The sequence below is a fragment of the Geotrypetes seraphini genome, chromosome 18 (assembly GCF_902459505.1).
Source record: "Geotrypetes seraphini chromosome 18, aGeoSer1.1, whole genome shotgun sequence".
NCBI classification, from domain to species: Eukaryota; Metazoa; Chordata; class Amphibia; order Gymnophiona; family Dermophiidae; genus Geotrypetes; species Geotrypetes seraphini.
In genome coordinates, this window is record NC_047101.1 from 32,682,574 (window position 1) to 32,710,172 (window position 27,599).

Below are 27,599 nucleotides of genomic sequence, written 5' to 3' on the forward strand. Positions count from 1 at the left end.
CCCCCAGTGGTCCGACATATCTCTCCTTCCTGGCATCTCTCTCCTCTCCTTCCCATAATCTCGCATCTCTCTTCTACTACTATTACTACTACTACTACTACTACTATTATTTCTATAACGCTACCAGACTCACCTCCTTCCCTTCCAGTTCCCTGGTCTGATATCTCTTCTCCCCCCCCCAGTGTAACATTTCTCTTTCCCTTCCTTCTTTCTGGCCCCCCTCCCAGTCCATTTCTCCCTCCTTTCCAAAAGTCCAACATTTTTTTCTCTCTTCCTCCTGCATGCTTCTCCTCTGCTCCTCCTTCCCACCCCCAACCAACATCTCTCTCTCCCTCCATGTCAAACACTTTCTGCCTCCTGCACAATTTCTCTCTCTGTCCTTGCCACTTCCCTTGAGTGGCATCCCTCTTTCCCACCCCCAACCCAATATGATCTCTCCCCATGCACCATCTCACCCTCCCCTCCAGTGTGTAACACCTTTCCTTTCCCTCCCTTCCTGCCAGTTCCAGCAGCATCTCTTATCCCTTCCCTCCTCCTCCCCCCGTCCAGCAGTCTCCCATCCCTCCTCCTCCTCCCCCCGTCCAGCAATCTCCCTTCCCTCCTCCCCCCTGTCCAGAAGTCTCCTTTCCCTCCTCCTCCTCCTCCTCCTCCCCAACCCTGTCCAGCAGTCTCCCTTTCCTCCTCCTCCCCCCTCCTGTCCAACAATACATCTCCTCTCTAACCTAGCGGCAGCTCACTGTGTGCTTTTTAACTTAGCCACAGAGCTGCCGCTAGCATTAGTTTAGCCGTGGTTTCGTCAGGCAGCCTCGAGGCTTTTGCTAGATTGGCCCATCTCGCATCATTGAAGTGGGCTGGCCTAGCAAAGGCCCCGCGGCTGACTGATGAAACTGAGTCTAAACTAATGCAAGCGGCAGCTCTGTGGCTAAGTTAAAATCACACTGAGCTACTGCAATAGCAAATATATTCATGTGAAACTTTTCTTTAAGCCTTTTATCTAAAACAGCCAAAATAATGTGTAAGGTAATGCATGTCGGTATCAAAAATTCCATACACGAATACAAGATGTCGGGGGCGGTACTTGGAGAGACCCCCCAGGAAAGAGACTTGGGAGTACTGGTTGACAAGTCGATGAAACCGTCCGCGCAATGCATGGTGGCAGTGAAAAGGGTGAATAGAATGCTTGGAATGATTAAGAAGGGGATCACAAACAGATCGGAGAAGGTTATCATGCCGCTGTACTGGGCCATGGTACGCCCTAACCTGGAATACTGCATCCAGCACTGGTCACCGTACATGAAGAAGGACACGGTACTACTCGAATGGGTCCAGAGAAGAGCGACTAAAATAGTTAAGGGGTTGGAGGTGTTGCCGTACAGTGAGAGATTAGAGAAGCTGGGCCTATTCTCCCTTGAAAAGAGAAGACAGAGGGGACATGATCGAAACATTCAAGTTAATGAAGGGAATAGACTTAGCAGATAAAGACAGATTGTTCACCCTCTTCAAAGTAGGGAGAACGAGAGGGCACTCTCTAAAGTTAAAAGGGGATAGATTCCGTACGAACGTAGGGAAGTTCTTCTTCACCCAGAGAGTGGAAAAAACTGGAGCGCTCTTCCGGAGACTGTTATAGGGGAAAACACCCTCCAGGGATTCAAGACAAAGTTAGATAAGTCCCTGCTGAATCAGAATGAACGCATGAAAGGCTGGTCTCGGTTAGGGCACTGGTCTTTGACCGTGTGAGCAGACTGCTGGGCGCGAAGCAGCGGCAAGTCTTATATTCTTATGTTATGTTCTTATGTCTTGGTGAGTGAAAGCCACACCCCTATTATGTATGAAATGCTTTATAAGAAATGGAAAAGTATTTGAACCAATTATGGAGGGAAATATGGAGGGAAAATATATGATTATAATTATAATATATGATTATATATATTTATATATATAATCATATATTATATAATATAAATATAATATAATTTATAAATATATATAAATATATATTTATATATATATATATATATATTTTATATATATATATATTTATATATATATAAAATATATAAATATATATAATATAAATATAATTTATATATTATATATATAATCATATATATAATTATAATATATGATTATAAAGTCGGAGGTTCGAAGACGATCAGATACCGTCGTAGTTCCGACCATAAACGATGCCGACTAGCGATCCGGCGGCGTTATTCCCATTGACATCCTGTTCATATTTCTAGTGAAAGTGTTTGCCTTAACATTATTGATTTTTCACTTTTCCGGGTTTTTTTGCTATATAATGGGAAAATATATGATGCCATAATTAGTATATAAGTAACAGAATTAATACTGGTAATTGAGATTTTCTCTGCAGCAAGATGGATTTGCACTGCTGAGAGAATCTTCATTGTGCAAATCAGAATTTATGAGTCTGATTAAAATTAATTTGACATTAAAAATGACTTTTAATAAATTTTTATTTGAAAATAGTGTGTTTTGTACAATTACTAAACAATGGGGGGGCATTTGTTTAGACAGGATAGTAAAGATTCCTGTTTAAGGCACATAGAAACGTATTGCACTACCTCTTCAAATGCTTTGTAATGTGCCTTCTGCAGCATCCTTTGTCCTGTACTAAATTGTATTTTCTTTATAATTGCACTGTAAGACATAGTCTACCTCTTAGCATCTGCTCCAACCAGTGCTAATTCTCCACTGTTACACTGCACCTTTTTAAATTGCAGTGTAAGTCGCCTTAACTTTTTTTAGGCATAGCGTGACTCAGAAATCTCAGATTAGATTAGATCTTATGGGTGTAGGAGGGAGTCAGTGACCAATGGGGGAATGGGGGGGGGGGTCATGCTTACATCCCTCCAGTGGTCACCTGATCAGTTAAGGCACCTTTTAACACTTATTCATTATTAAAACAAGTCTAGAGCCAAGATGTCTTAAGTTGTGCCTGTGACATTCTAAAATGTTCAATTATGGCAGAAAAATGTCCAAGTCTTAAGCCCAGCCTAGTCCTGCCCACACCACGCCTATAATATGCCCCCTTCAGATTTATGACGGTGGTTCGAAAAGTTAGGTAAAAAAGCAAGTTAAACAATGTAGTCTCCTTTGAGGGCTAAACACTTAGGGCTCCTTTTACTAAGGTGCGTTAGCGTCTAGAATTAACGCCAGCTCAATGCTGGCGTTAGCGTCTAGCGCGTGTTAATGCCCTAATGCAGCTTCGTAAAAGGAGCCCTTAGTCCAGCAAGTTTCTAGGCTTTTTTTTTTTTTTTTGGTATCATAGGAAAAATTGCTATGTTGTTTAATTTGCTTTTTTACCAAATTTTTCAAACCACCCTTATCGATGAACTGCTGATCAAAAGCATGGAGATTGTTCTAGAAAATAGAAACATAGAAGATGACGGCAGAAAAGGGCCATAGCCCATCAAGTCTTCCCACTCTAATGACCCACACCCCTTGATTTTACCCCCCTAGAGATCCCACATGTGTATCCCATTTCCTTTTAAAATCTGGCACGCTGCTGGCCTCAATCACCTGAAGTGGAAGTTCAACTTCATTCCAATGATCAACCACCCTTTCGGTGAAGAAAAACTTCCTGGTGTAGCCATGAAATTTCCCACCCCTGATTTTCAGCGGGTGCCCTCTTGTGGCCAAGGGTCCTTTAAGAAAGAAGATATCATCTTCCACCTCGATACGGCCCGTGATATATTTAAACGTTTCAATCATGTCTCCTCTCTCTCTACGTTCCTCGAGTGAGTAGAGGTTTTAAAAATAGTTAAGGGTTTGGCAAGATAAACATCCACCTGCCCCTTTAGGCCACTTTGTGATTTGCCTACTATCGTAGTGAATGGCAGTGCTTGGCATAGTACTTGAACTCACATCACCTACTTCCCAGTGTCTTGTTCTAATCATTAGTTGAGGTAGGGATTGGCAGCCAAATAGGTTTCCTTTTATGTTGTTTCCCGGAGCGTTTCCAGAAATATTCATTTTGGTTGGTTAGCTAATCATTTTTTATTTTAGAGCAAAGTTATTGGCCTGCGCTCTTTTGAAAGAGACTTTTGCTGAAAGAGTGCACAGTCCTTTCATACATGCGCAATAGTGCGATATTGGGGAAAGAGTGTGCACTCTTTCAGAAAGTGTGCGCCTGTCTTCCAAATAGTGCACCCTTTTCAAAAGGGTGTGCATTCTTATTAGCAAATAAAAAATACCCCTTTTCTTAGTTGCTATTTTTTTTTTTTGGGAGGGGGGGAGGAAGGGGATGAAGAAGCAGAGAAAACCTTGCCTTTCAGCTTACAATGAACCCAACACAAAACAAAAGGCAAGAGAGACGTTCTTCCAACCAACAAAAGTCTTTATTCTTCAGCAGCTTAGTCCCAACAAGGATCCAAGTTTCAGCAAATCTACATGCCTTCCTCAGGGGATACTGAATCCAGTTATTGGTAGGTAAAAAGCTGCTTTTAAAAAATGCTGGTGAATTGCTGCAGGGATAGCGCCAAAAACTAGAGTACTGGGTTTTTTTTTCAGGTTATTTTGGGGTTTTAACATATTTGCCATGCTGTTGCAATCAACAGCCCATTTCTGCTGTAAGATACAATGCTTTGGCTTAACCAGGGGGGAGGGGGATCTCGGGGGCCTGGGCTTTCATGGCTGGCAGTGAAGCCAATCTCCGCCACCTGAAGACGTCTGCTACCTGCAGCACTTAATTCAGCAGATGTGCTTTGGCCACTTATGACCACCTGAGGGATTAAGTAATGACTCCACCACACTCCCCCAGTGGTCACTGACCCCCCTCCCACCCCACCAAATCTGAAAGAAACACTCCATACTCATTTCTAGACCAACAGCACCTGGTATGGGAAAGCCAGTAGAACAGCACACAGGTGTCTTAAGTAGTCTTAAGTGGGTGGGCTAGTGAACCATAGAGAAGATGACCCAGGCCTATAAGCCACTCTAAGTGCTACATTTATAGTAGAAAATATGAGGCCACCAAAACTCTACTATACTGCCATATAGGTGCCATATGTGGTATTGGATTAGTAGACAGGTGGGTATAGTATGTTTTGGGGGAGTTTGGGAGGGATCACCATAAATTATAAGGTGGTTATGGTGATATGTACATCTGGCACCCTGTATGTGAAGTTCACAGCAGTGCCCTCTAAGATGCCCCTCTGCTCTGTTGGCATGTCTGTGTGGCCAGTCCATTACAATTCTACCGCCCCCTCCCCCCATGTCCAAATGGTCTGGATTTAGATGTTTTGAACTTGGATATTTTTGTGGTTGAAAATGTTGAACAAAGTTAAGTGCCTAAGGTTGGACTCCCCAACGGTCAAGATATCTAAATAGGTCATTTTCAAAAAATAAAACAATAAAAACAATTGGACATCTAGTGGTTTTGAAAATGGGTGTTTCCCTGCCCTAACTTTTGGATGTCCAAAGTCAGACTTATATGTCCTATTGAAAATGTACCGCCACGTTTCCTTTGTGCCCCCCCCCCCCCGATACAAGGGGGGGGCCCTCTCCCTGCCCATATCAGCCTTGGGTAAACATTCACGTCATTGAGGTGTATAGAATTTTATGTGCAATACTAATTTTAAGTCAACAGATTGACAAAGGACAGAGGGAAAACAGAATCACATTTCACACACAAATGCCAGGTTCACTGTGGAGTATCTAAAGTCTGCTGCTAAACAATCCTTTGGGCCCTACAGCTATGACTAGAAACACTTGGATAAAAAAAATGTGTTTTAAAATACAGTAGTGCTATACACTTGAGCAGCAATATCGCTAGCTGAGAAAACGCTCAGCCGGCACAGATTACTGCCTTGAAAAGTGAATATTTCATACCCTATTCATCTCTAAAGAGTTTTGCTTGTAGGCACAGAATGACAAAAGTCCTTTTGATAAAGAAGCCCTTCGGTTTTACACAGCATAGGTTTTTATTGCTTGCTATTGTACGCTGCTCTATGAAATATTCTGGATTGAACAGTGGCAGAATGTTCTTTTAACAACCTCTGGATGTATCCTACTTTACAGGCCAGCATTAGGGACCTGCTTTCTCCAAACAGAAGGGCTGAGGAAGGTAGGGATCTAGCTAGGTTCTTGGGAGATAGATACTGTTGGAAATAGGTACCTGGACTTGATGGACCTTTGGGCTGTTCCAGGATGGCAATTCTTATGTTTTTATTCTAATGAACACAAATCCATCAACACTTTTAGTACGTTTTCTCTGTATTTAGCATGATAGAAGGCATTCTAATAGACCTTTGTGCTGTCTTCTGCATGTTTTTACACTGCTTATGAGGTTTTATTTTGAACTTGGAAAGCAGTCTATATAAGTAGTGCAAAATATATAATCCAACATGTACCAGTAGCCATTAAAATAATTCACTTGTGGGTGCTACCCTCATAGAATTTCTATGAGCCTAGAAGCTGTTACCGCCAAGGCCGGTGCTAAAAAACATTCTACGCTTTTGTAAAAGGGAGGGGGGGTTAGTTATCTGATGCCATTATTTCCCACATTGTTCGGTTACAACAACAAAATAATTAAATTAGTTCAGGTATGCAGTGGTATTTTTATAAAAATAACAACAACACATACCAAGTTGGTATTTAAATATTCTCCATCTTCTACTCCTACTGCAGTGGGAAAGAAACCAGTTCCAGAGGTTCCAGGCCAATGATTTGGATGAAAGTTACTGCTGGCGGCATTGTTGTTTGAAGTGGGTTAAAGTCTGAATAGATAAGGACCGATATTTAAAGCTATTTAGTTAATCAGGAATAACTCCCAGCTGACTAAATAGCACATAGCCGATTATTCGTTGATATTCACTGGGAGATCTCTGATTATCTTCTGCTGATAGCCAGTCACCCCCAATATTCAGCAGCTTGCCGGCTCAGTTCCATGGCTAGATAGGCCCTCCTAAAAGCAGGTTTATCTTTGGCTACTAGGACTTAGCCAGCCAGCTGCTGAATATTGGCTTAGCTGGCTATGTCTCAGCTGGCCAAAAATAATTTGGAAATTCAATGACGGCTATCAGATATGGCGTCAATATTGAATTTCCAATTTTGACGCAAATTACAGGAGATAGCCGACTGTCTCCCATGGTCTAAATATCAGCCCATAATGTTTGAATCTTGAAGGGCTTCACAAACACAGAGCTCCTAGCTGGCTAATCTACTATAGAGGGCTTTAAACTAGAAGTGATGGGGCAGGGTTACCAAAGTTCCCGGGTGAGAATAAGCCTTCAGGTAAGTAAATCACTTAATAGCTCTACACGGATGGGAAAAGGGGGCAGTGTCTGGAAAGCAGTATATACTAATGCTTGAAATATGTGAAAAAGATTCTGGATCTAGAAGCTGTGATGGAAGAAGAGGAGATGGATTTAGTGGTCATCATAGAGGCATGGTTCACACAGAACCATAAGACAGGGTAGGAAGAAAAGGAGGAGGAGTAGCATTATATGTTAATGTTAAAGAACATATTACATGCTACACAATTGCAAGATCTGCAGGGCAAAGAAAAGGCACAGTGGATCAATTTGGAAAGAGGGAATGGTGAATATATTTACATTGGTGTGATACACAGGCCTCCTTCACAAAAGGAAGAAGTAGATAATTTAATAGTAGACATTCAGAATATATCTAAAAAAGGGGAAGTGTTGCTAATAGGTGATTTTAACATGCCGGATGTTGATTGGGGTCTTCTAAAAGTAGGGAGATTCTGGATTCTCTACAAGGAGAACTGTTCCAGCAATTGGTAATGGAACCCACACGGGATGGGGTCATACAGAACTGAGTGCTTACAAATGGGGAAAGTTTTTCTGATGTTACAGTGGGTGATCATCTGGCATCCAGTGACCACTGCATGGTACAGTTTAATATTAAGATGGGTATAGAGAGGGTTCATTCAAAAGCAAAGGTTCTAGACTTTAAAACAATTAACATTGTTTGAATGGGGGTTTACATCAAGGAATTATTGTCTGGATGGGAAGTCTGGAAGGAGTGGAAATGCGGTGGGCATAACTGAAAGGAGCGATTGTAAGGGCGACAAACCTTTTTGTGAGGCAAGTAAGTAAAAGTAAGAGGAAAAGAAGGCCACTTTGGTTCTCAAAAGTAGTAGCTGAGAAGGTAAGGAATAAGAGGTTAGCTTTCATAAACTACCAAAGATTGCAGAAAGAGGAAGACAGATAAAAAGATCAGGAAAAGTTAAGAGAGGCTAGTCGTGTAGACAGGAAAGCAAAGATACAAATGGAAGAAAAAATAGCTGACATGGTAAAATGGGGAGACAAGACATTTTTTAGATGAAGAAGTGCAAAAGTGGCATTCTGAGACTCAAAGGTGAAGGGGAGGAATATGTAGAAGCTGATAAAGAAAAGGCCAAATTGCTTAACAAATATTTCTGTTCTGTGTTCACGGCTGAAGCGCTAGGATTGGGCCCGCAGAAGACAAACGTGAATAGGGATGGAGAAGTAATAGACTCTGATCGATTTTCAGAGGGTTGTGTTCGTGAGGAGCTAGCTAAAATAAAGGTAGACAAAGCAATGGGTCGGATTGTGTACATTCTAGGGTGCTGAAGGAACTTAGGGAAGTTCTGGTAGCTGACTGACCTTTTCAACAAGTCTCTAGAGTCAGGAGTGATACCAGAGGACTGGCGAAGGGCGGATGTGATCCCTTTCCACAAAAGTGAAAGTAAGGAAGAAGTAGGGAATTACAGGCCGGTAAATCTGACTTCTATGATAAGCAAATTAATGGAAACACTTTTAAAACAGAGAATGGTCAAGTTTCTGGAATCCTGTGGATTACAGGACCGGAGTTAAAATGGATTCACTTGAGGTAGGTCTTGTCAGACAAATCTGATCAATTTCTTTGACTGGGTGACCAGAGAATTGGATAGAGGATGTGTGCTAGATATGGTGTATTTAGATTTTAGCAAAGCCTTTGACAGTGTTCCACACAGACGTCTAATAAATAAACTGAGTGCCCTCAAAATGGGTCCCAAAGTGATGGGCTGGGTCAAGAACTGGTTGAGTGGAAGGAGACAGAGGGTAGTGATCAATGGAGATCGCTCTGAAGAAAGGGATGTTCCCAACCCAATGAGTTCTTAAACCAGTCCTGCTCTGTATCATAGGCAAAAAAACTCCACACATTTCAAAATGTAACTTTTCAAAATGGGACCAAAGCCACCACTGTGCATAGGGAGAAAGAACTCATTGGGTTGCCGTCCGTACATTGTTGATAAGTTGAGGCTTTTTCTCCACCTATTATAAATGTATCTTCGTGGGGTATCTCTACCACTAGGCTAATAACAATTTTTTGCTGATTGTATTTATATTTTGTTATTGTGATTTGGATTCTTGAGAGACGTTTAAATACCTACTTAATGTAAATGTGCATGAGTCTAGTCTCTTTAATTTGAAAGGCAACTCTGCAATGAGAGGGCACAGGATGAAGTTAAGAGGTGATAAGCTCCAGAGTAATCTATGGAAATACTTTTTTGCAGAAAGGGTGGTAGATGCATGGAAGTCTCCCAGAAGAGATGGTGGAGACAGAGACTGTGTCTGAATTCAAAAGGGCCTGGGATAGTCACGTGGGATCTCTCAGAGAGAGAAAGAGATAATGGTTACTGCAGATGGGCAGACTAGATGGGCCATTTGGCCTTTATCTGCCATCATGTTTCTATGTTTTTGTGTTTCAAATTGAGGGGTGTGGAATCGGGTGACCTGGTTCCTCTAGAAAAGAGGAAAAAATTGAGCTGCCCTGAGACCCACTGTCAATACCAGAACCACAGCCAAATCTAGACCAGCTTACAGATGCTGTAAAAATGGTTGGATCTGGAGATGGGGGTGGGGAGGGCAGAAGGGGAACAGAGCAGAAGATGGATGGGACTGAAGTGGGATGGCGGTGATTGGGAGACAGAGAACACAACATAGGATGGATGGAAATCGGGATGGGGAGAAGATGAACAGAGCAGAAGATAGCTGGGACTCAAGAGTTGTACAGTAGGGGGTGGGCAGAAGGGAACCAAGTAGAAGATAGTGTTTGAGTGGAAAAATGTTGGGGTGGGGAATAGAGCAGGATATTGTGTATAGCACTGACTGAGAAGGAATTTCAAGAAGAAAGTGGGGCCTGACAAATTCATAGATATAAGATGGGATGGGAGTATTGTGAGGGTTTGACATGGGGGTAAGAGAAAGGGGATGTTGTATGGTTGAGATATAGTATAAATGACCTGGAAGACTGGAGAGAGGCTAAAAGGCATTAAAAAAGGCCATGTGGAGGGGTATGAAAAAAGAAGGGGATGGTTCTGTGTAGGTGCTGAGTGAGGGTGGAAATGGGGATAATAAGAGGATGAAAGGCACTAGGATATGGCATTAGGGTAAGAGAAATAATGGCTTGGAAGCAAGGGAGGAAAGGAGAGTCAGAGATGAAGCTAAGCTTAGTAAGAGGCCACAGCGACGTCGGATGGCGGCCCGCAGAGGACACAGGGAGGCGAACCCGTTGTGGATACTCCTGGGCCCGATACCACGCTGAGCCCTGACGTTAGGGCACCGCCCCCGCAGCCCCAGACGACCAGCTCTCCCAGGGGCGGGGAAACCCCGGATTCACTGGTTTTCTCCTCTCCTGAGGCAAGGAAGGATTTACTGGAGAGCTTGGAGGTTGGGGCCCATCTTTCCAGGGCAGAAGACCCCCCTCGAAGGACTTCAGGACGGTGAGCAATTTACACTTACACAAACTCCAATTGTACTGATTAAACCTGCAGTAGTGACCTTAGACTCTATTTGGGACTTAATGGCTGGTTTTGTTAAAAATATTACTCCTACATTTCTACAAATTGAAGAGAAAATTAAGGAACATGATAAGGAACTGAAGAACTTAAGAGAAGAAACAAATACTTCTAATTCATCAATTCAAAAAATAGAAAAAGAAATTGAATCATCGAAACAAATTCAAGAGATCTTAGTTAAAGACAATATTAACCTAAGGAAGAAGATTGAAATGCTTGAGAATAACTCACGTAGCAATAATTTAAGGTTAATTAATTTTCCAAGACTCGAGTTAGTAACACCTAGAGATATGCTTAAGAGATATCTAATGGAAAATTTAGAGATATCCGAGGATTCATTACCACCATTTTCAAGGGTTTATTATTTGCCTGATAAAGAACAAAATCAACAACCAAAAGTAAAATCTTCAGATCAAGAACCTTTAAATATTTCACAGGTTTTAGAAACATCTGAGAAGGATTTAGCATCACCAGCCACTATGATTATCACTTTAGCTTTGCCAATTGACAAAACATGGTTGTTAAAACTTTACTTTAAAAATAGACAAAAAAGCTTTCTTGGTTATAAAATATTAATGTTCCCAGATCTGGCACGGGAGACGCAAAGGCGCCGCCGTGAATTTCTTCTTTTGAAACCTGGGGTTTTATCTTTGGGGGCAACTTTTTATTTGAGACATCCGTGTAAGTGTATTGTATATTATCGTACGTTTAAATATGTGTTTTTTGAACCATCACAACTGACCAACTTCGTGGCTATGTCTCGTCTGAATGTTAACAATCTTTGAGCCCTATAATTTAGATATTGTGCCCTTATCTCAATGCTATAGCTCTCAGTTTTCTGTTATTATTACTGTTCTTTTTTTTTTTATTCGCCAAGTTTCTTTAATTCTTGGATCTTAATTTGTGGACTTGAGCATAAATAGTATATTTGTTAACTTAGGAATTATATTACTATTGTATTTGATATCCTTCTCGAAAATGACAAGATCCAAACCACAACCAACTTAGACATAAACGCAATCAAATATCCCATCCAAACCACCATAAAACTACTTGGCATGACCATAGACAGATGCTGCACTATGCAACCGCAAATAAATAAAACAATTCAGAAATCATTCGCAATCATGAGAAATCTGAGACAAGTCCGAAAATTCTTTGAAAGAACACAATTCCAACTTATAGTACAATCCCTAATACTAGGTATATTGGACTACTGCAACATCCTCTTCCTTCCTTGCCCTGCAACTACGATCAGACAACTCCAAACAATCCAAAATACAGCTTTGAGACTCATCTACTCATTGAAAAAACATGACCACATCACTGAAGCCTTCATCAACTCACATTGGCTTCCAATCCAAGAAAGAATCCAATTCAAATTCTACTGCATATTATTTAAAACCCTACACGGAGACAGCCCATCATACTTGAACAATCGCCTCATCCAAGCACCCACTACAAGACACAGAAAAACGCACTCCCCATTCATACCCCCCCCAATCAAGGAAGTAAAAAGAACAAAACTACACGACGGCCTCCTAGCAACCCAAGCCGCAAGGCTGGACAACCAGATCTCCAACCTCTTGATGACCACCCCAGACTATAGGACGTTCAGAAAAGAAATAAAAACCACACTTTTCAAGAAATTCCTGAAGCAGCAATAACATCACGACCGTTTAGTAACTCTAAAACTGACATTTGATCTACCCATTACTGCACTAATAATAACAAAAGAACTTCCACTATGACCACCTATTAACTCTTTTACAAACCACCTCACCCTCAACAACCCGCTAAATGTTTATAAGATCTACAACTTACCTCTCTTGCTTATCATTGTAACTCTGCTTTTTTTAAATTAACCTTTTGTAATCCGCCTTGAACCGCAAGGTAATGGCGGAATAGAAATCCCTAATGTAATGTAATATCCATTCTATTCTTGCTTTCTGTACAAGTGTAATACTTGAAATTTAAGTTGAAAATAATAAAAATATAATAAAAAAATAAAAAATAAAAAAAAAAAAAGTATTTCCATGTAACTTCGAGTGTCCACTAATCTTTGTAATTTTTAACGGAGTGAAAAGTCGATCTACTTGTACCCATTCTACTCCAATCAGGATTTTGTAGACTTCAATCATATCTCCTCTCAGCCCTCTCTGGGATAGAGCATAAGAAGTGCCTCTGCTGGGTCAGACCAGAGGTCCATCATGCCCAGCAGTTCGCTCACGCGGCGGCCCATCAGGTCCAGGACCTGTATAGTAATCCTCTATCTATACCCTTCTATCCCCTTTTCTTTCAGGAAAATATCTAATCTCTTCTTAAACCCCAATACCGTACTCTGTCCTATCACACCCTCTGGAAGCGCATTCCAGGTATCCACCACCATTTGGGTGAAGAAGAACTTCCTAGCACTGGTTCTGAATCTGTCCCCTCTTAATTTTTCCAAATGGCCTCTCGTTCTTGTAGTTTTCGAAAGTTTGAAGAATCTGTCCTTCTCCACTTTCTCTATGCCCTTCATGATCTTGTAAGTCTCTATCATGTCTCCTCTAAGTCTCCGCTTTTCCAGGGAGCCCCAGTTTCTCTAATCTTTCAGCATATGAAAGGTTTTCCATACCTTTTATCAATCGTGTTGCTCTTTTCTGGACCCTCTTGAGTATCGCCATATCCTTCTTTAGGTACGGCGACCAATATTGGACGCAGTACTCCAGATGCGGGCGCACCATCGCCCGATACGACTGAGGAAAGAGAAAGGCAGAGGGGGACAAAGGCTTGCTGAAGAAGGGATGAGAGGGAAATGAGAAAAGCTGTAGGTGGATAAGAGAAAGGGAAAATGAGGAGTAAAAAGAATATATGGGTAGATATGGAGACAGAAATAGTGAGAAAAGAAACAACAACAACAAAAAAAATCAGTTCTAGAGATAGGTAGAGAAAGAAAAGAATAAGAAGAAATTGAAAGCCTAACCTAGAGAAGAATTTAAAAGAAGATTGATACATGGAAAGTAGAAAAGAGACTGTTCTCTGGGCATTTTAATTGTTCTGGTGCCAAAGTCAAAAAGAAAATATATACATTGAATAGTTTTTATGATTGGAATGTGTTTGTTTTGGGGAATTTACAAAGAAAATGGAATTGTTTCTGTTTTGCAAGTATTGCGCTGCTTGTCTGGTTTTCTTGGAGAGGGGGTGGAGGTATACGGTGAGTCTCTGTGGTTTTGTGGTTCTGTTTTTGAGGCTCTGTCCATGTTCTGCATGTGACTGAGGTAAAGGATTCTGCTAGCATGTAGTGTCTGTGTAGGTATCCGCACAGCTTGTTCTGGATTCCCAGTGGTGGATATATTGGTGCTCTAGGGCCCAGTATAATATTTAGAGCACAGCATTTTCATAGGTGGGTTAAGGCTGTTGTGGTTTGAGAAGTTTCCAGTATAGGTTTTGAGTGTCTTCTTGTAGAGTTTTGTGTTATTTCACCCAGCAGCGGCAGAGTAGGATGGGAGATCCTGGACTCGGTGTGCTGGCACTGTACCCTCTTAGAGCATGCACCCGGGGTGGACCGCCCCTCCCCCAGTATGCCATTGCTAGGAAGGGGACGGGAAGGAGATGGACAGAAGGGGAAGACCGCATGCCAGCCCTGGTTGTGTGAGGTGCCAAAAATATTGGGGTGCTCGGGCACCCACAGAGCTGGCGCCTATGATTTCATCCACATTAAAAAAAATGCTCAGGACTAGTCGTCTACACATCTTATAGAATTACCAAACAACAAAAATCTGCCCAAATTTGGGTGCTGGAAAAAAAAGCAAACACGAGAGTACCGATTTCTAGTCTATAAATGGTGCTCTGGGTGCTTAGCACTGGGATCCATGACAATTTGGGGCATGAGGATTTATACCAACTGAACCCTGGTGTACACCCCTGTGCCTAAATTAGGCACGGATCCCCCAGATTCCATAATACTACACATCTTTAAGCGAATGGCCCTGACACACTCATGGCCCTTCTCACGACCAACTCCCTTTTCAATTGCACTCTGAAGAATTTACACACACCTCTTTATAAAATACTGCCTAGTAAGATATGTAATTGATTACTAGCAGCTAATTGGCTTGTCCATCCAGCCCAGTATCCTGTTTTCAACAGTGGCCAACCCAGGTCCCAATTTTGAGTGCCATTCTTAGAATTTGGTGCTGTGAGAGAACTTCCTGTTGATGATATTTACTGAGAAATTGCTTGCAACTTGGAAAAAGCTAATTAGATAAGCTCAGGTGGTCATTTTGAAACCGAGAAGGATTGTTGTGGGAGTGAAAGAACATCACTCCCACCCTACTTGATCATAGAGATCCAGTAAGACTGGGGTGAGATTGGTGTGGGGGATCAGTTTCAGGTTATTGGTCCTACGGAAGGGATTTGCCTTTGGGGGAGGGAGGGCATCATGTGGTAGGAGCTTGCCTACATGTGGGGGCCAGGGGTTGCTTAGGAGAGCTACTTGGGGGAAGAAAAAACTTTGGTGGATTCTGAAAACACATCATTGGGGGGTTGGGGGAGGTCTTCAATTGAGGGAGAAACTATGGGCAAGTTACATACATGGTGAGATGACATTGGGGGCCTGCTGCCTTTTGGAGTGGGCAGAGGGAATCAGGTTGATTGTGAGGGCCATGAACATTGAAAGATGATCAGGAAAGGGAAGAAAACATTGTGATTTACAACTGCTCCTTCTGCAAATAATTAGACATGCCTCAGAGCAGGTGTATTTTCTGATTTATTTTAATTTTTGAACAGAGACATGGATTCCCTATATGTAGAGTTACCAGATTTCCCCGGACATGTCCAGGGGGTCCAGATGGCTTTTCAGAACCAGGAAATCCATGCATGTGTGGATGCCACGTGATGACATCATGTGCACGCATGTGTGTGTGCGTGACCTCAATATGCGGCATTCATGCATACGTGGATTTCCTCCCTGCCAGGCAAAAGAGGCAGTGGGGGCGGGACTGGGGGCAGGATTAGGGCGTTACAGGGCAGGGATGGGTGGGCCTGGGGGGGCCGATCTAGGAGGGTCCAGATTTTCCGATTGCAAAATCTGGCAATGCTACCTGTATGAAACGTTCTCTCCCCTCTCTCCACATACCTCCTTGCCATTTAGATGAACTCAGCTTCCCCACATGTAGAATGTCCTCTGTTCTGAAAAGCCATTTAAACATCTGAGCCTCTCCAGACATTTACATGTTGCCATTTCCACGTAGGAATGCCTCTAAAATTAGGGCCTTGATATATTTTTTGGGCAATATAGCACATATTGATTTAATGAGATATAAAATGTTCAATCAAATAAAGAAATAAATGACAGTCAATTGTCAGCTAACTAAACAATTATTACTTTGCACATCTGAACCCCATCTCCCATTTTAATCCCTTATTTGAGAAGCTTTGTGCAGGGCCAACAATTCAATATCCTGCATGTAGCCCAAGAAGTATTCTCCGAGGGTTTTTCGACACTGATTTTTGGGATAGGACTCTTTGATGAATTCCAGCATTGTGGAGAGACACATTGAAAAAGAATACAAACGAGCCTTTTGGTAAGCAAACCAACCCAAAACCCGTGGTCAAGGTGGGTGCTAATGAAGAAGAGAACATTTCAACATGATAAATGTCATGATAAATGTCAACAGACTTGCTCCATTCTTCCGCTCTGCTGCACATAACAGAACTTTTTCTGTACCAAAAGATGTATTTAGCATTATCCCAGTTTGACATCTGTCTGCCACTCATCCCTTTACTGCCCATCACGGTATACATAGGTTTTCAGCCCCCTCTGATTCCTGATGGTTAAGGGTCTGATAATAGGCGTCTGTGAAAGAACCTCTGAACTGCTCTTTTCTGTGCCTTTCTGTCCAATTACTGTCATTGCCCTATCAAGATGTCTGCCTATTAGACCTATTACCTCTAACTTTCTTGTAGCACAGTCCTCAAGGAGACTTTGAACATATCCGAGACAAGCGCCATATTACACCTCTCACTGCTAGATTCTAAAATGCCAGAGATGTGACCAAACCAGTTTAGTCGCTCAACGGAATCACTTATCATTTAGAAATAATGTACATTACAGTGAAAAGAAAATATTTTGGATGGCATGAAATACATTTCTGTTAGATTGCTTACATAGGCTGTGATATTGGGTCAGGCATTCGCTTGACATACCATCTTTCTGCGACACAACCAAAGTAGTTTATATATTATATGCAGGTATTTTTCTGTCCCTAGTGGGCTCATAACCTGGAGTAATGGAGGGTTAGGCTCACAAGGAATTGAACCCAGTTCCCAGGTACTCTGTGTTCTGCACTATCCCTAGGCCTATTCTTCCATCATAGTAAATTTCTCTCTTTAGACAATATATCTGTTGCAAAGCCACTGAGGGGGGGGGGGGCATTCTATAACAGAGCGCCTAGAATTAAGCAGTCAGGAGGCTGTGAGATAGGAACCTATTTATAAAACAGCACAGGTGCCTACTTTTGTTAGGAAAACATTAGCATAACTGTTTAGTGTTTCGGCATGAGGTAGATTTGTTTGTGTGGCTGCTGTTCTTGATGTAAACATAGATACTCTGCCCTAATTTGAATGGATTTCCATTCTTTGTAGATAGAATTGTGAACCGCGAAGACCCGCTAGTTGGAATAGGTGGTATACAAAGTTCATAATAAACCCTAGCTAGCCATAGAGCTGGTGTTAAGTGTGATCAACTAAGTGAAGCAGATTAATGCATATAAGTGGATGCCCAGCCTATGTACCACCCATGCTCTACCGCTGTGCAATGTAATAAACTCTATCTAACCCCAATTTTTACAAAAACGTAGCATGGTTTTTAGTGCCGGCCATGGTAATAACAGCTCCGACGCTCATAGAGAGTAGGAGCTGTTAACCATGCTATGCTTTTATTAACAAAAAAAAAAATGGGGGGAGGTTAAGTTATTTATGGCATGGGAGGGCAGTTGGGAAGAGAAAGGGACTTGGGGATGGAAGGAGGGTAAGGAGGGAAAAATGTTAGATCTGGGGGTGGAAGGGAAAGAGATGGTGTACAAGGGGAAAGGAAGAAAGGAGAATTATTGGACATGGTGATGGGAGAGGAGTGAATTAAAGAGAGATAAGAGGGAGAAATGTTGGATGTGGTGGAGAGGAAAAAGTGGGACAAATGGACATGGATTCAAGAGGGGGGAATGTTGGACATGGTGTAGAGGGGAATGGAGGAAACGATGTGACATGGAGCTGGAGAGGGGTGATAGAAGCAGAAATATTGGACATGGGGCTGGTGGGCAGAGGTGAAAGATGCTGCACTAGTCCGGGGGATAAGAGAGGAAGAAATATTGAATGTGGCAGTAGAGGGAATGGTAGAGAGGCACCTCTTTCTTTCCCCACTCCCTTTGCAGCAAAGGAAGGAATGAGAAAGAGAGAGAGAGATGGTGGACAGTGAGAGAGTGGAAGACGTTGCACATAAGGGTGGAGGAGAGAGGAAGAAGTGCTGTGCAGTGGTGGGGAGGGGAAAAAGAGTGCACTTTGTGTACTTTAATTTTGTGGTTACCGCTGTGTATTATTAATAAGATTATACTGTGTGTATATAAAAAATTAATTGAAGAAATGGCATTTACAATTAGTACTATTATTATGGGGCGGGGTCTAAGGCGGAGCTTTTGGGCCCCCCCAAACAAAAAAGTGTTCCGCTGCCTATGTCTTCAATCTCATTATTTCATCTCATCATACTCTTTCTTGCAAAATGATTCATGATTCAATTGCATTAATGAGCCATTTCAACCTTAGGTAGCGGGAACATCCTAATTTGTTGTACTTTTTCCCTTCTACTCTTTCACCGTATCAAAATGGTGGTTCCAAAAACATACCTACCCAGGACAACGGTACTGAAAGAAACTATTTCTTTGTCTTTGCCATCATTATAGAAGGCTAGATGCCATACGCCCACATCTAAATACTGAACAAAGGCCGCTTCATTCTGAATCAAGGTCTGGATGCTTCGTCTTTCTCGGGAGGACTCAACCACACTCCATTTTTCCTTGCCATCTAAACGTTCCATGAAATCATACTGCAAAAAGGAGAAAAAAAGAGAGCAGCATAGAATCAGGGTTAGCATGCGTCCACCCGCACAACATTTTCACATCTGAACACAAGGGTGTAGATAAAACATGAATTTCTTCATACTGTATATACTCGAATATAAACCGATCCAAATATAAACCAAGGTAACCTTTTTCCCCCCACAAGGAGGCAAAACAGTTGACTCAAATATAAACTGATGGTTTATATTCATGTACCAGGTTTATATTCAAATACCGGTAATGGGGAAGAAGCGACTCCTTCCTCCCTTCGCTGGTGTCCTGTCTGCCAGCTCTGCAGTCAAACAGCCAGCCAATTTGCCCCCCTTCCTGGACCCACCTGCCCCTTCCCAGGATCCCTGCCCTGGTGATCCAGTGGTGCAGACAGACTGCCAGTCTGCCCCCCTTCCCAAATCCAACGCGGATCTCCAGTACTGCCCTGGTGGTCCAATGGTGCAGACAGACTGCCAGTTTGCCCCCCTTCCTAGACTCACCGCGGGCCTCCAGTAGCCCTGGAAGTCCAGTGATGTGGGGAGCCGGAGTGGCCATCAATCACTCCCTCCCTCCCTCATAGCGACTTTGTATAAATTGCTAACTAGTCCTCCCCTCCCGGTCCCCCTGCAGGTCTACCTTAGGTCCAGGTGGTCCAGCTGTGAGGCAGGGCAAGAGTGATTCCTTTATGCTCCTGCCTGGAAGTCTCCGTAGTGAAAAAATGACTGCTGCTAGATCTCATGGCAACCTTCACAAGACTCAAAGTCTCACGAAGATTGCGCTGGGATCTCATGGCAGCCATTTTTCACTACGGAGACTTCCAGGCAGGAGCGTAAAGGGATCACTCCTGCCTTGCCCCACTGTTGGACCACTGGGGACCTAAGGTAGAGCTGCAGGGGGACCGGGAGGGGAGGACTAGTTAGCTATTTACACAAAGTCGCTGTGAAGGAGGGAGTGATTAATGGCAGCTCCGGCTCACCGCACCACTGGACCACCAGGGCAGTACTGGAGGCCCACAGTGGGTGCAGGATGGGGGTAGGTTTTAATTTAAACCGAGACCCCAATTTTTGGACTGTTTTTTGGCCCCAAAATCTTGGTTTATATTCGAGTATATATGGTAATATGATCAGTAATCTGTGTGTAAATGGAAGTTGGAACTTATTTTTAATTCATATGTGTCACAGAATTAAGCACAAACGTATCACATTCCAGGTTTCAAATATGCTAAAATTGGCAGACAGAATAAGAAAGAACAAAGAGGAAGCAATTTTCAAAGGAATTTCTGGTGTACCTACTGAAAAAATCCTTGCAAAATTGTCTCACTTCTGTCTGTGGAGCTCGGGTAGGGTTAAAGTGGCTCCAGCAACTTTTGAAATAATCACAGATGCTTTATGTCACAAATGCTGGTTATGCAGAAGGCAAAGTTACAAAGGGGCAAATGAGAAGGGGTGAAAATCCACAAAAAAACAGAGCCAAACAAAAAGTGGAAGTAAATAGAAAAGAAACAGGAGGGGACCACAATGGGAAACATGTTCTCTTGGCTTCACAGGCAACTGAGCAGAACTGGGTCAGGATGGGATACAAGTGCTTGCATTAAGGCAATGAAGCTCTCCCACCCAACCCCCTCCCGAAAAAAAAGTCTTTTTTTAAATTTATTTATCATTTTCAAATTACAAATCAAGTATCACTTGTACAGAAAGATAAAGAGAAGGCAATAAGATATTCATTCTAACATTTCCAACATCAATAAAAAGAAAAAGAAAATCATTATAGCTTAACTTCAGCTCAAGTCCACAATTGGGATCCAAGGTATGCATAGCGGAAGATTAAAAGAACATTAACAAACTAATTTGCTATATGAAGAAAAAACAGGCCCTTTAGACTGAGACAGGATAACAATTAATCAATTTTGCCCTCATAATTCCCCTTAAGCCTGAGGCGCTGTAGACAAGAATGTTGTCAAAGAAAACATATTTTTTCAGACGATATTGTATCACACATTTACAAGGATGTCGTAGAAAATGGTCGCCCCCAAAGTTATAACCCCTGGTTTTAAAAGAAGAAATTTGCGTATCTCGAGCCAGATTTGGAAAAATCAATATTTAAAGTCCTACAAATTTTATTTGTCTGTTTTTAAAGAAAAGCCTAAGCAACCAGTTTTTATCTGGTGCTAAGGCTACTGTAATCAAAAGTGTCGCCGGCGTAGCCATTTCTATGTCAGAACGTTCCAATATTGCTGTAACATCAAGTGGTTGCTGTTCATCTCTTTTAATAGGTAGATAATAAGCCTGAGTGAGTGGTGGCAACATATCTTCTGAAATTTCCAAGATTTCCGTCATATAGCATTTCACTATTGTTGCAACCCTCGGAAAATTAATTAATCTGAGATTATAATTTCTACAGGTATTTTCTAAGGATTCCAGCTTCCTTCTCAAATTAATATTATCCTTAATTAATGTTTCTCTAATCTGTTTAGAAACTTTCAATTCTTGGTGGACGAAAAAAAGTCTTAATAAGATAAAGGCATTGAGATGGGAAGTTATAAGAACTTAAGATTTGCCGCTGCTCGGTCAGACCAGTGGTCCATCGTGCCCACAGTCCGCTCATGTGGCGGCCCTTAGGTCAAAGACCAGTGCCCTATTTGAGTCTAGCCTTACTTGCGTATGTTCCAGTAGGAACTTATCCAATTTTGTCTTGAATCCCTGAAGGGTGCTTTCCCCTATAACAGCCTCTGGGTGAAGAAGAATTTATTTAGTTTGTATGTATCTATCCCCTTTTAACTTTAGAGTGCCCTCTCATTCATTCCACCTTGGAGAGGGCGAACAATGTGTCTTTATCTACTAAGTGTATTTCAATCATGTCTCCTCTCAATCTCCTCTTTTCAAGGGAGAAGAGGCCCAGTTTCTCTAGCCTCTCACTGTATGGCAACTCCTCCAGTCCCTTAACCATTTTTGTCATTCTTCTCTGGACGCTTTCGAGTAGTACTATGTCCTTTTTCATGTACGGCGACCAGTGTTTGATGCAGTATTCCAGGTGGGGGCGTACCATGGCCCAGTACAGCGGCATAATAACCTTCTCAGATCTGTTTGTGATCTCCTTCTTAATCATTCCTAGCATTCTGTTAGCCCTTTTCACTGCCACTGCGCATTGCGTGGACGGTTTCATTGACTTGTCTCTTTCCTAGTCAGAGTATTGTCAATTTACCCCCACTCTCTGTTTCCTATCTGCCAACCAGTTTTTAATTGGAGAGACCCCCCAGGAAAGAGACTTGGGAGTACTGGTTGACAAGTCAATGAAACCGTCCGCGCAATGCACGGTGGCAGTGAAAAGGGGAACAGAATGCTTGGAATGATTAAGAAGGGGATCAAGAACAGATCGGAGAAGGTTATCGGGGGTGCCCCAAGGCTTTCCACTATCTCTCACCTTATTTAATATCTACATTTCATCTTTAGGTCATCTATTACAAAAGTTAAACCTAAAATACTACATATATGCTGATGATATCTCTATTTTAATTCCGCTGAATAACATGACCAATGAAACTTTAGAACACATTACCCATATCATGACCGAAATCGAACAGTGGACAATCAATTTTAAATTGAAATTAAACACAGAAAAGACAAAAATTTTCCTGGCAAGCCCAAAGGATAAAATTACCAGAACATCTTTACACCTAAATGGTCACAATTACCCAATAACAAAAACCATAAAAATACTACGAGTCACGTTAGACACCCACCTGACCATGATCGAACACACAAACCTAGTGGCAAAAAAGTGCTTTTATGCACTATGGAAATTGAAGACCATTAAAAAATATTTCGACCCTCTATCTTTTAGACTTCTGGTTCAGTCATTTGGTCCTTTCCACATTGGACTACTGCGACATCATTTATGTAGGTTTACCTAAAAAAACTGTAAAAAAATTAAGAACAGTGCAGAACACGGCCGTCCGCTTAATATTCAGACTAAAGAAAAGCGAGCATGTTAGCCCCTACGACAAACTGCTACACTGGTTACCAATGGAGGCGCGAATAATGTTCAAGTTCTCTTGCCTATGCTTTAAACTGGTGTGGAGAATGACCCCTACCTATCTCTTACCACATTTCGAGCTACACATTCCCAGTAGGACAACCAATCTTTTTGCCTACCCAAGGATCACTGATTGCAAATACAGGTCCTTTATGGACAGAACTTTGAAGTCTCAAGCTAGCAAACAGCAGACCTGGCTAGGCAACTACATCAACAGAGCTAGGCTGACCTATGTTGCATTTCGGAAAGAAATTAAGACAGCACTATTCAACAGATTTATCTCCTAATCAGTTACCAGTTCTAAACGATTAACTCCATGCTGATAACTTGAGAAACTGTATTGTATCGTATTGTATATTACTAATTGTAATCTGTAATTCACTGACTATACTGTATCGTCCTCGCCATTTATATTCTGTAATTCACTGACTGTCCAGCTCTCTTCACTGTGAACCGCCTAGAAGTCGTAAGATTATGGCGGAATAGAAGAAATAAAGTTATTATTATTATTAGTTATCATGCTGCCGTACCGGGCCATGGTGCGACCCCACCTGAAATACTGTGTCCAGCCTGGTCACCATACTTGAAGAAGGACACGGTACTACTCGAAAGGGTCCAAAGAAGAGCGACTAAAATTTTTAAAGAGCTGGAGGAGTTGTCGTACAGCGACAGATTAGAGAAACTGGGCCTCTTCTCCCTTGAAAAGAGGAGACAGAGGGGACATGATTGAAATGTTCAAGATAATGAGGGGAATAGAGGGTCAGACCAATGGTCCATCAAGCCCAGTAGCCCGTTCTCACGGTGGCCAATCCAGGTCACTAGTACCTGGCCAAAACCCAAAGAGTAGCAACATTCCAGCATCTCAAAAAATAGCAAGATTCCGGAACCCCAATAAGAGCAACATTCCAGAGCTGAGATTGTGATGTTATAATGCCTCAGAGCAAGCCTCATCAGTGATGTTACAATGGCTTGATTGTCCTATACTTGGCTTACATAAGAACATAAGAATAGCCTTACTGGGTCAAACCAATGGTCCATCAAGCCCAGTAGCCCGTTCTCATGGTGGCCAATCCAGGTCACTAGTACCTGGCCAAAACCCAAAGAGTAGCAACATTCCAGCATCTCAAAGAACAGCAAGATTCCGGAACCCCAATGAGAGCAACATTCCAGAGCTGAGATTGTGATGTCATAATGCCTCAGAGCAAGCCTCATCAGTGATGTTACAATGGCTTGATTGTCCTATACTTGGCTTACATAAGAACATAAGAATAGCCTTACTGGTCAGCCCAATGGTCCATCAAGCCCAGTAGCCTCACGGTGGCCAATCCAGCTCGCTAGAACTTGGAGAAAACCCAAAGGGTAGCAACCTAAAGAGGCAGATGGAATTTGATCCCCACTATGGGGCCCTTTTAAATAAATGCTGCTATAATTTGCAGGGAGCACAGCTTACCACAGGATTTCCTTGCATGTTACCTACAAATGCAGCTTTTCCTTTTTTAGAGCATTTTTATTTTTTTTGCGGGTTGTGTGCTCATATTGCTATCATGCGAGACCCACAAAATGTTAGTGCTAGCTGATTAACTCAAACATGCCTATTCCATGACCATGCCAGTGCTGCAACATGTTTGATTCATCGCCTTCGCGTTCGGGGCTTAGTGCCCTTCAGTACAAGGAGACAGACAAATTATATTTTGATTTGCTTTTACTTTGCCGTGTGCTTTGTAGGACATACTCAAAAGACGGTGGGGCAGAATTTGGTTTGCCTTAAAAGGTCTGGGTGGCCTACATAGAACTGAAAGCATCAATATCCTTCATGACACCTATATACCAGCATCTTCACAGTACATGCTTATAATAAATCTCTTTGGCTTTGGGCCATGACGGTGCTTAATATAGGAGCAAGTAGGAATGGTAAAACCGGAGGGAATCTTTTCAGGTTTGACATTGAACACCCGTATATAAAACACACAGTGTCAACTAGCAAAGAAGGAAACGGAAGAAAGAATGAGGTGTTAATCTTTTTTAATGACTGAAGACAAATACAGGTTAAAAAAAAGGAGCAGAGTCCCCGGGTGTGTTTTGAAAGGACTATTAAGAGATGGAGCGGCAGACAGATAAAGAGTGCCTGCTAAAGATGTTATGTCAGAAGCTCAGCAAGTGGTTAATTTGGAAGACATTGCTGTTCTATGTATTGACAAAGTTGCCGCTACTGCAGAGCTACTAAAGACTTTTCCTTCTCTGTCAATCATGGGGGATCTTGGCTCGGGGAACATTCGTTCACATCTGGAGCCCCGATGCTGCCTAACCTGTGAGGAAAAAAAATCACCTCTTCCAGCCTCATCATTCTTCCCTTTGAAGTGCAATTTCCGCTGTTATTGCTAATGGCATCTACTGGAAAGACACGATATTTGATATTAATATCAGTAGTACCATTATGACCGTATTTTGCCGCCGCCTTTGTCCAAAGGGACATGCAGTAGTTGCAGTGCTGAAAGAGTGACTGATGAAAGAGAGGAAGTGAATCTGGGCACCATTTATGAAAGGGCAGAAAATACTTGTTTGAGCAGTACAGACATGCAGCCACTTAAAACAACACAGGACACGTCAAGCCCACATCTCGTCGTGAAATGAGACAACAGGTGCAAACGAGCCATATGTTATATTACACATGTGCATTTTGTGGAGAATGTTTTTGGAATGTGTTTTTACATACAAATAAATAGGGTAAAGTTTGGTTGTATGCTAACAAGGGGTTATATATTTTGTTTGTATTTATAGTTCAGCAACATTTCATCATCCCCTGAAGAAGGCTTGTTTAGGCTGAAATGCTCTTGGCAAAAGAGAGCGTCGAGTGTCCAATGAATTGCTTACCAACGTTGGAGTTGGCAAATGGCCATTTAAGCTAAGGCCCTGATTTACTGTACCGAGAGCAAGGCGACAGTTTCTGCCTCACCACTGACAGGCATGCTCCAAGATGCAGCTGTAAGGGAGCTCACCAAAAACCTGTCTGCTGTGATAGATGACCGTTTATCAAAACTTCAGGCCACGGTGGAGGATATTAGGGACAGTTTGGAGCAGCAAGGCCAGCGTATACCAGCGGCAGAGTAGAAGATCTTGGAACAAGAGGATAGAATGGCTGGTGTGGCGGGGCAGGTTTGTGATCTTGAAGTGTGCTGTAAAACGCTGCACGCCAGAATCAAAGATCAAGAAAACGGGAGACGTATTAATAATATCCATTTAATTGGTCTGGTGGAATTGATCAAAGATTCGGACCTGTGGGCCATCGTGGAAAAATGGCTTCTAGAGGCCATGGGCTTGATAACACCGCACATGTGCATCCAAGTGAAAAGGATGCATCGGCTAGGCCAGGGGTGTCCAATGTCGGTCCTCGAGGGCCAGTCGGATTTTCAGGATTTCCCCAATGAATATACATGAGGTCTATTTGCATGCACTGCTTTCATTGTATGCTAATAGATCTCATGCATATTCATTGGGAAAATCCTGAAAACCCGACTGGACTGCGGCCCTCGAGGACCGACATTGGACACCCCTGGGCTAGGCCCTTGTAGAGAGGGAGAGCAATGGCCTCGACCAAATATTGAACTTTGCCAACAGGGAACGTCTGATGGCTGCATATCGGAAAAAGGGTTCACTGGACTATCAGGGACAAAAGGTGTTATTGTTCCACTATTCCACAGAGGTCACTACACAGTGTAGAGCACTTGCGTCATATTGTGCTGAGAAATAGGGGAATCCGCTTTGGATTTGTGGAATAAGACTGTCTCTCAAGAACAGTGTCGGTAGAGGTTACAGCTGGCGAAAGTCACAATGATTCATGCCAGAATACTATCATTTACACACTTTTCGTTTTACAATCTAGGAATGGCATCTTTATGGCTAGGTTAAGTGTTTGTGCCTAGTATTCTATAAAGGAAAATACGGTAGGTGTCAGCTCTCCTTTATACAGAGAATAGGAGCTTTCTTGGTGCCTTTATAGAGCTGCCGTCTGTGTGTTGAAATTTGTCTCATGCATACTCATTAGGGGTAATTATCTATGGATCGCCCAATATTAGGCATTCACATGATGCACGCTAAGTATGAATTCTATAATGGCAGTTGTATGTATTACTAGTATAAGTTATGAGCGCCTAACTTTAGACGTAAGCAATTACGCTGGTTCGATGGCTGGTATAAGCAGTTAGACACATACTGGGTGATTTTCAGCCAGCACTGAGAAGTGTGTTGTCTTCCCTGTGCCAGCGCTCAGCACGGATATTTATTGTCAGGCGATTTCCGGCAGCCAGCATGGAAAATCTAGATCTTTCTTGGCCTTCTCCAATTTAACTGGCTAAGAGAATATTCAGCACTGGCCGGTTAATAGCAAGCAAAGATAAGACTGCTATTTTTGCCATCTAATTTGTTCGCTAAACTTAGCTGGCCAACGCAGAATATTTGTGGCTTGCCACTAACTTTTAGTACTCATTGCAGATAACTGGCTATCACTGCATATGAACAGTTAGCCATCTGAACACTATTTAAATGGCTAGGCGCTGTTCTTGGTTGGGGAGGGGGGTTAAATGCTAGCATTCTATCACCCACTCATGTGCCTGCATCACACACCCCTGACCCATCTATGCCCCGCCATGATCCATGCCCCCTTGAAATTGCATACACTGGAATTTTAGCTTACA

The 27,599-nt window shown here is 42.3% G+C and overlaps 1 protein-coding gene across 4 annotated transcripts in view; it reads right to left on the minus strand.

Annotated features, from left to right (window-relative positions):
• Nucleotides 1–27,599, minus strand: part of TENM2 (teneurin transmembrane protein 2) — a 1,365,678-nt gene that overhangs the window by 309,293 nt on the left and 1,028,786 nt on the right. For all 4 annotated transcript variants that reach the window (XM_033927365.1, XM_033927364.1, XM_033927366.1 and 1 more), the window contains one exon: nt 18,677–18,872. In XM_033927365.1, coding sequence (XP_033783256.1) covers nt 18,677–18,872 — 196 coding nt within the window. The remainder of the gene's footprint in view (nt 1–18,676; nt 18,873–27,599) is intronic.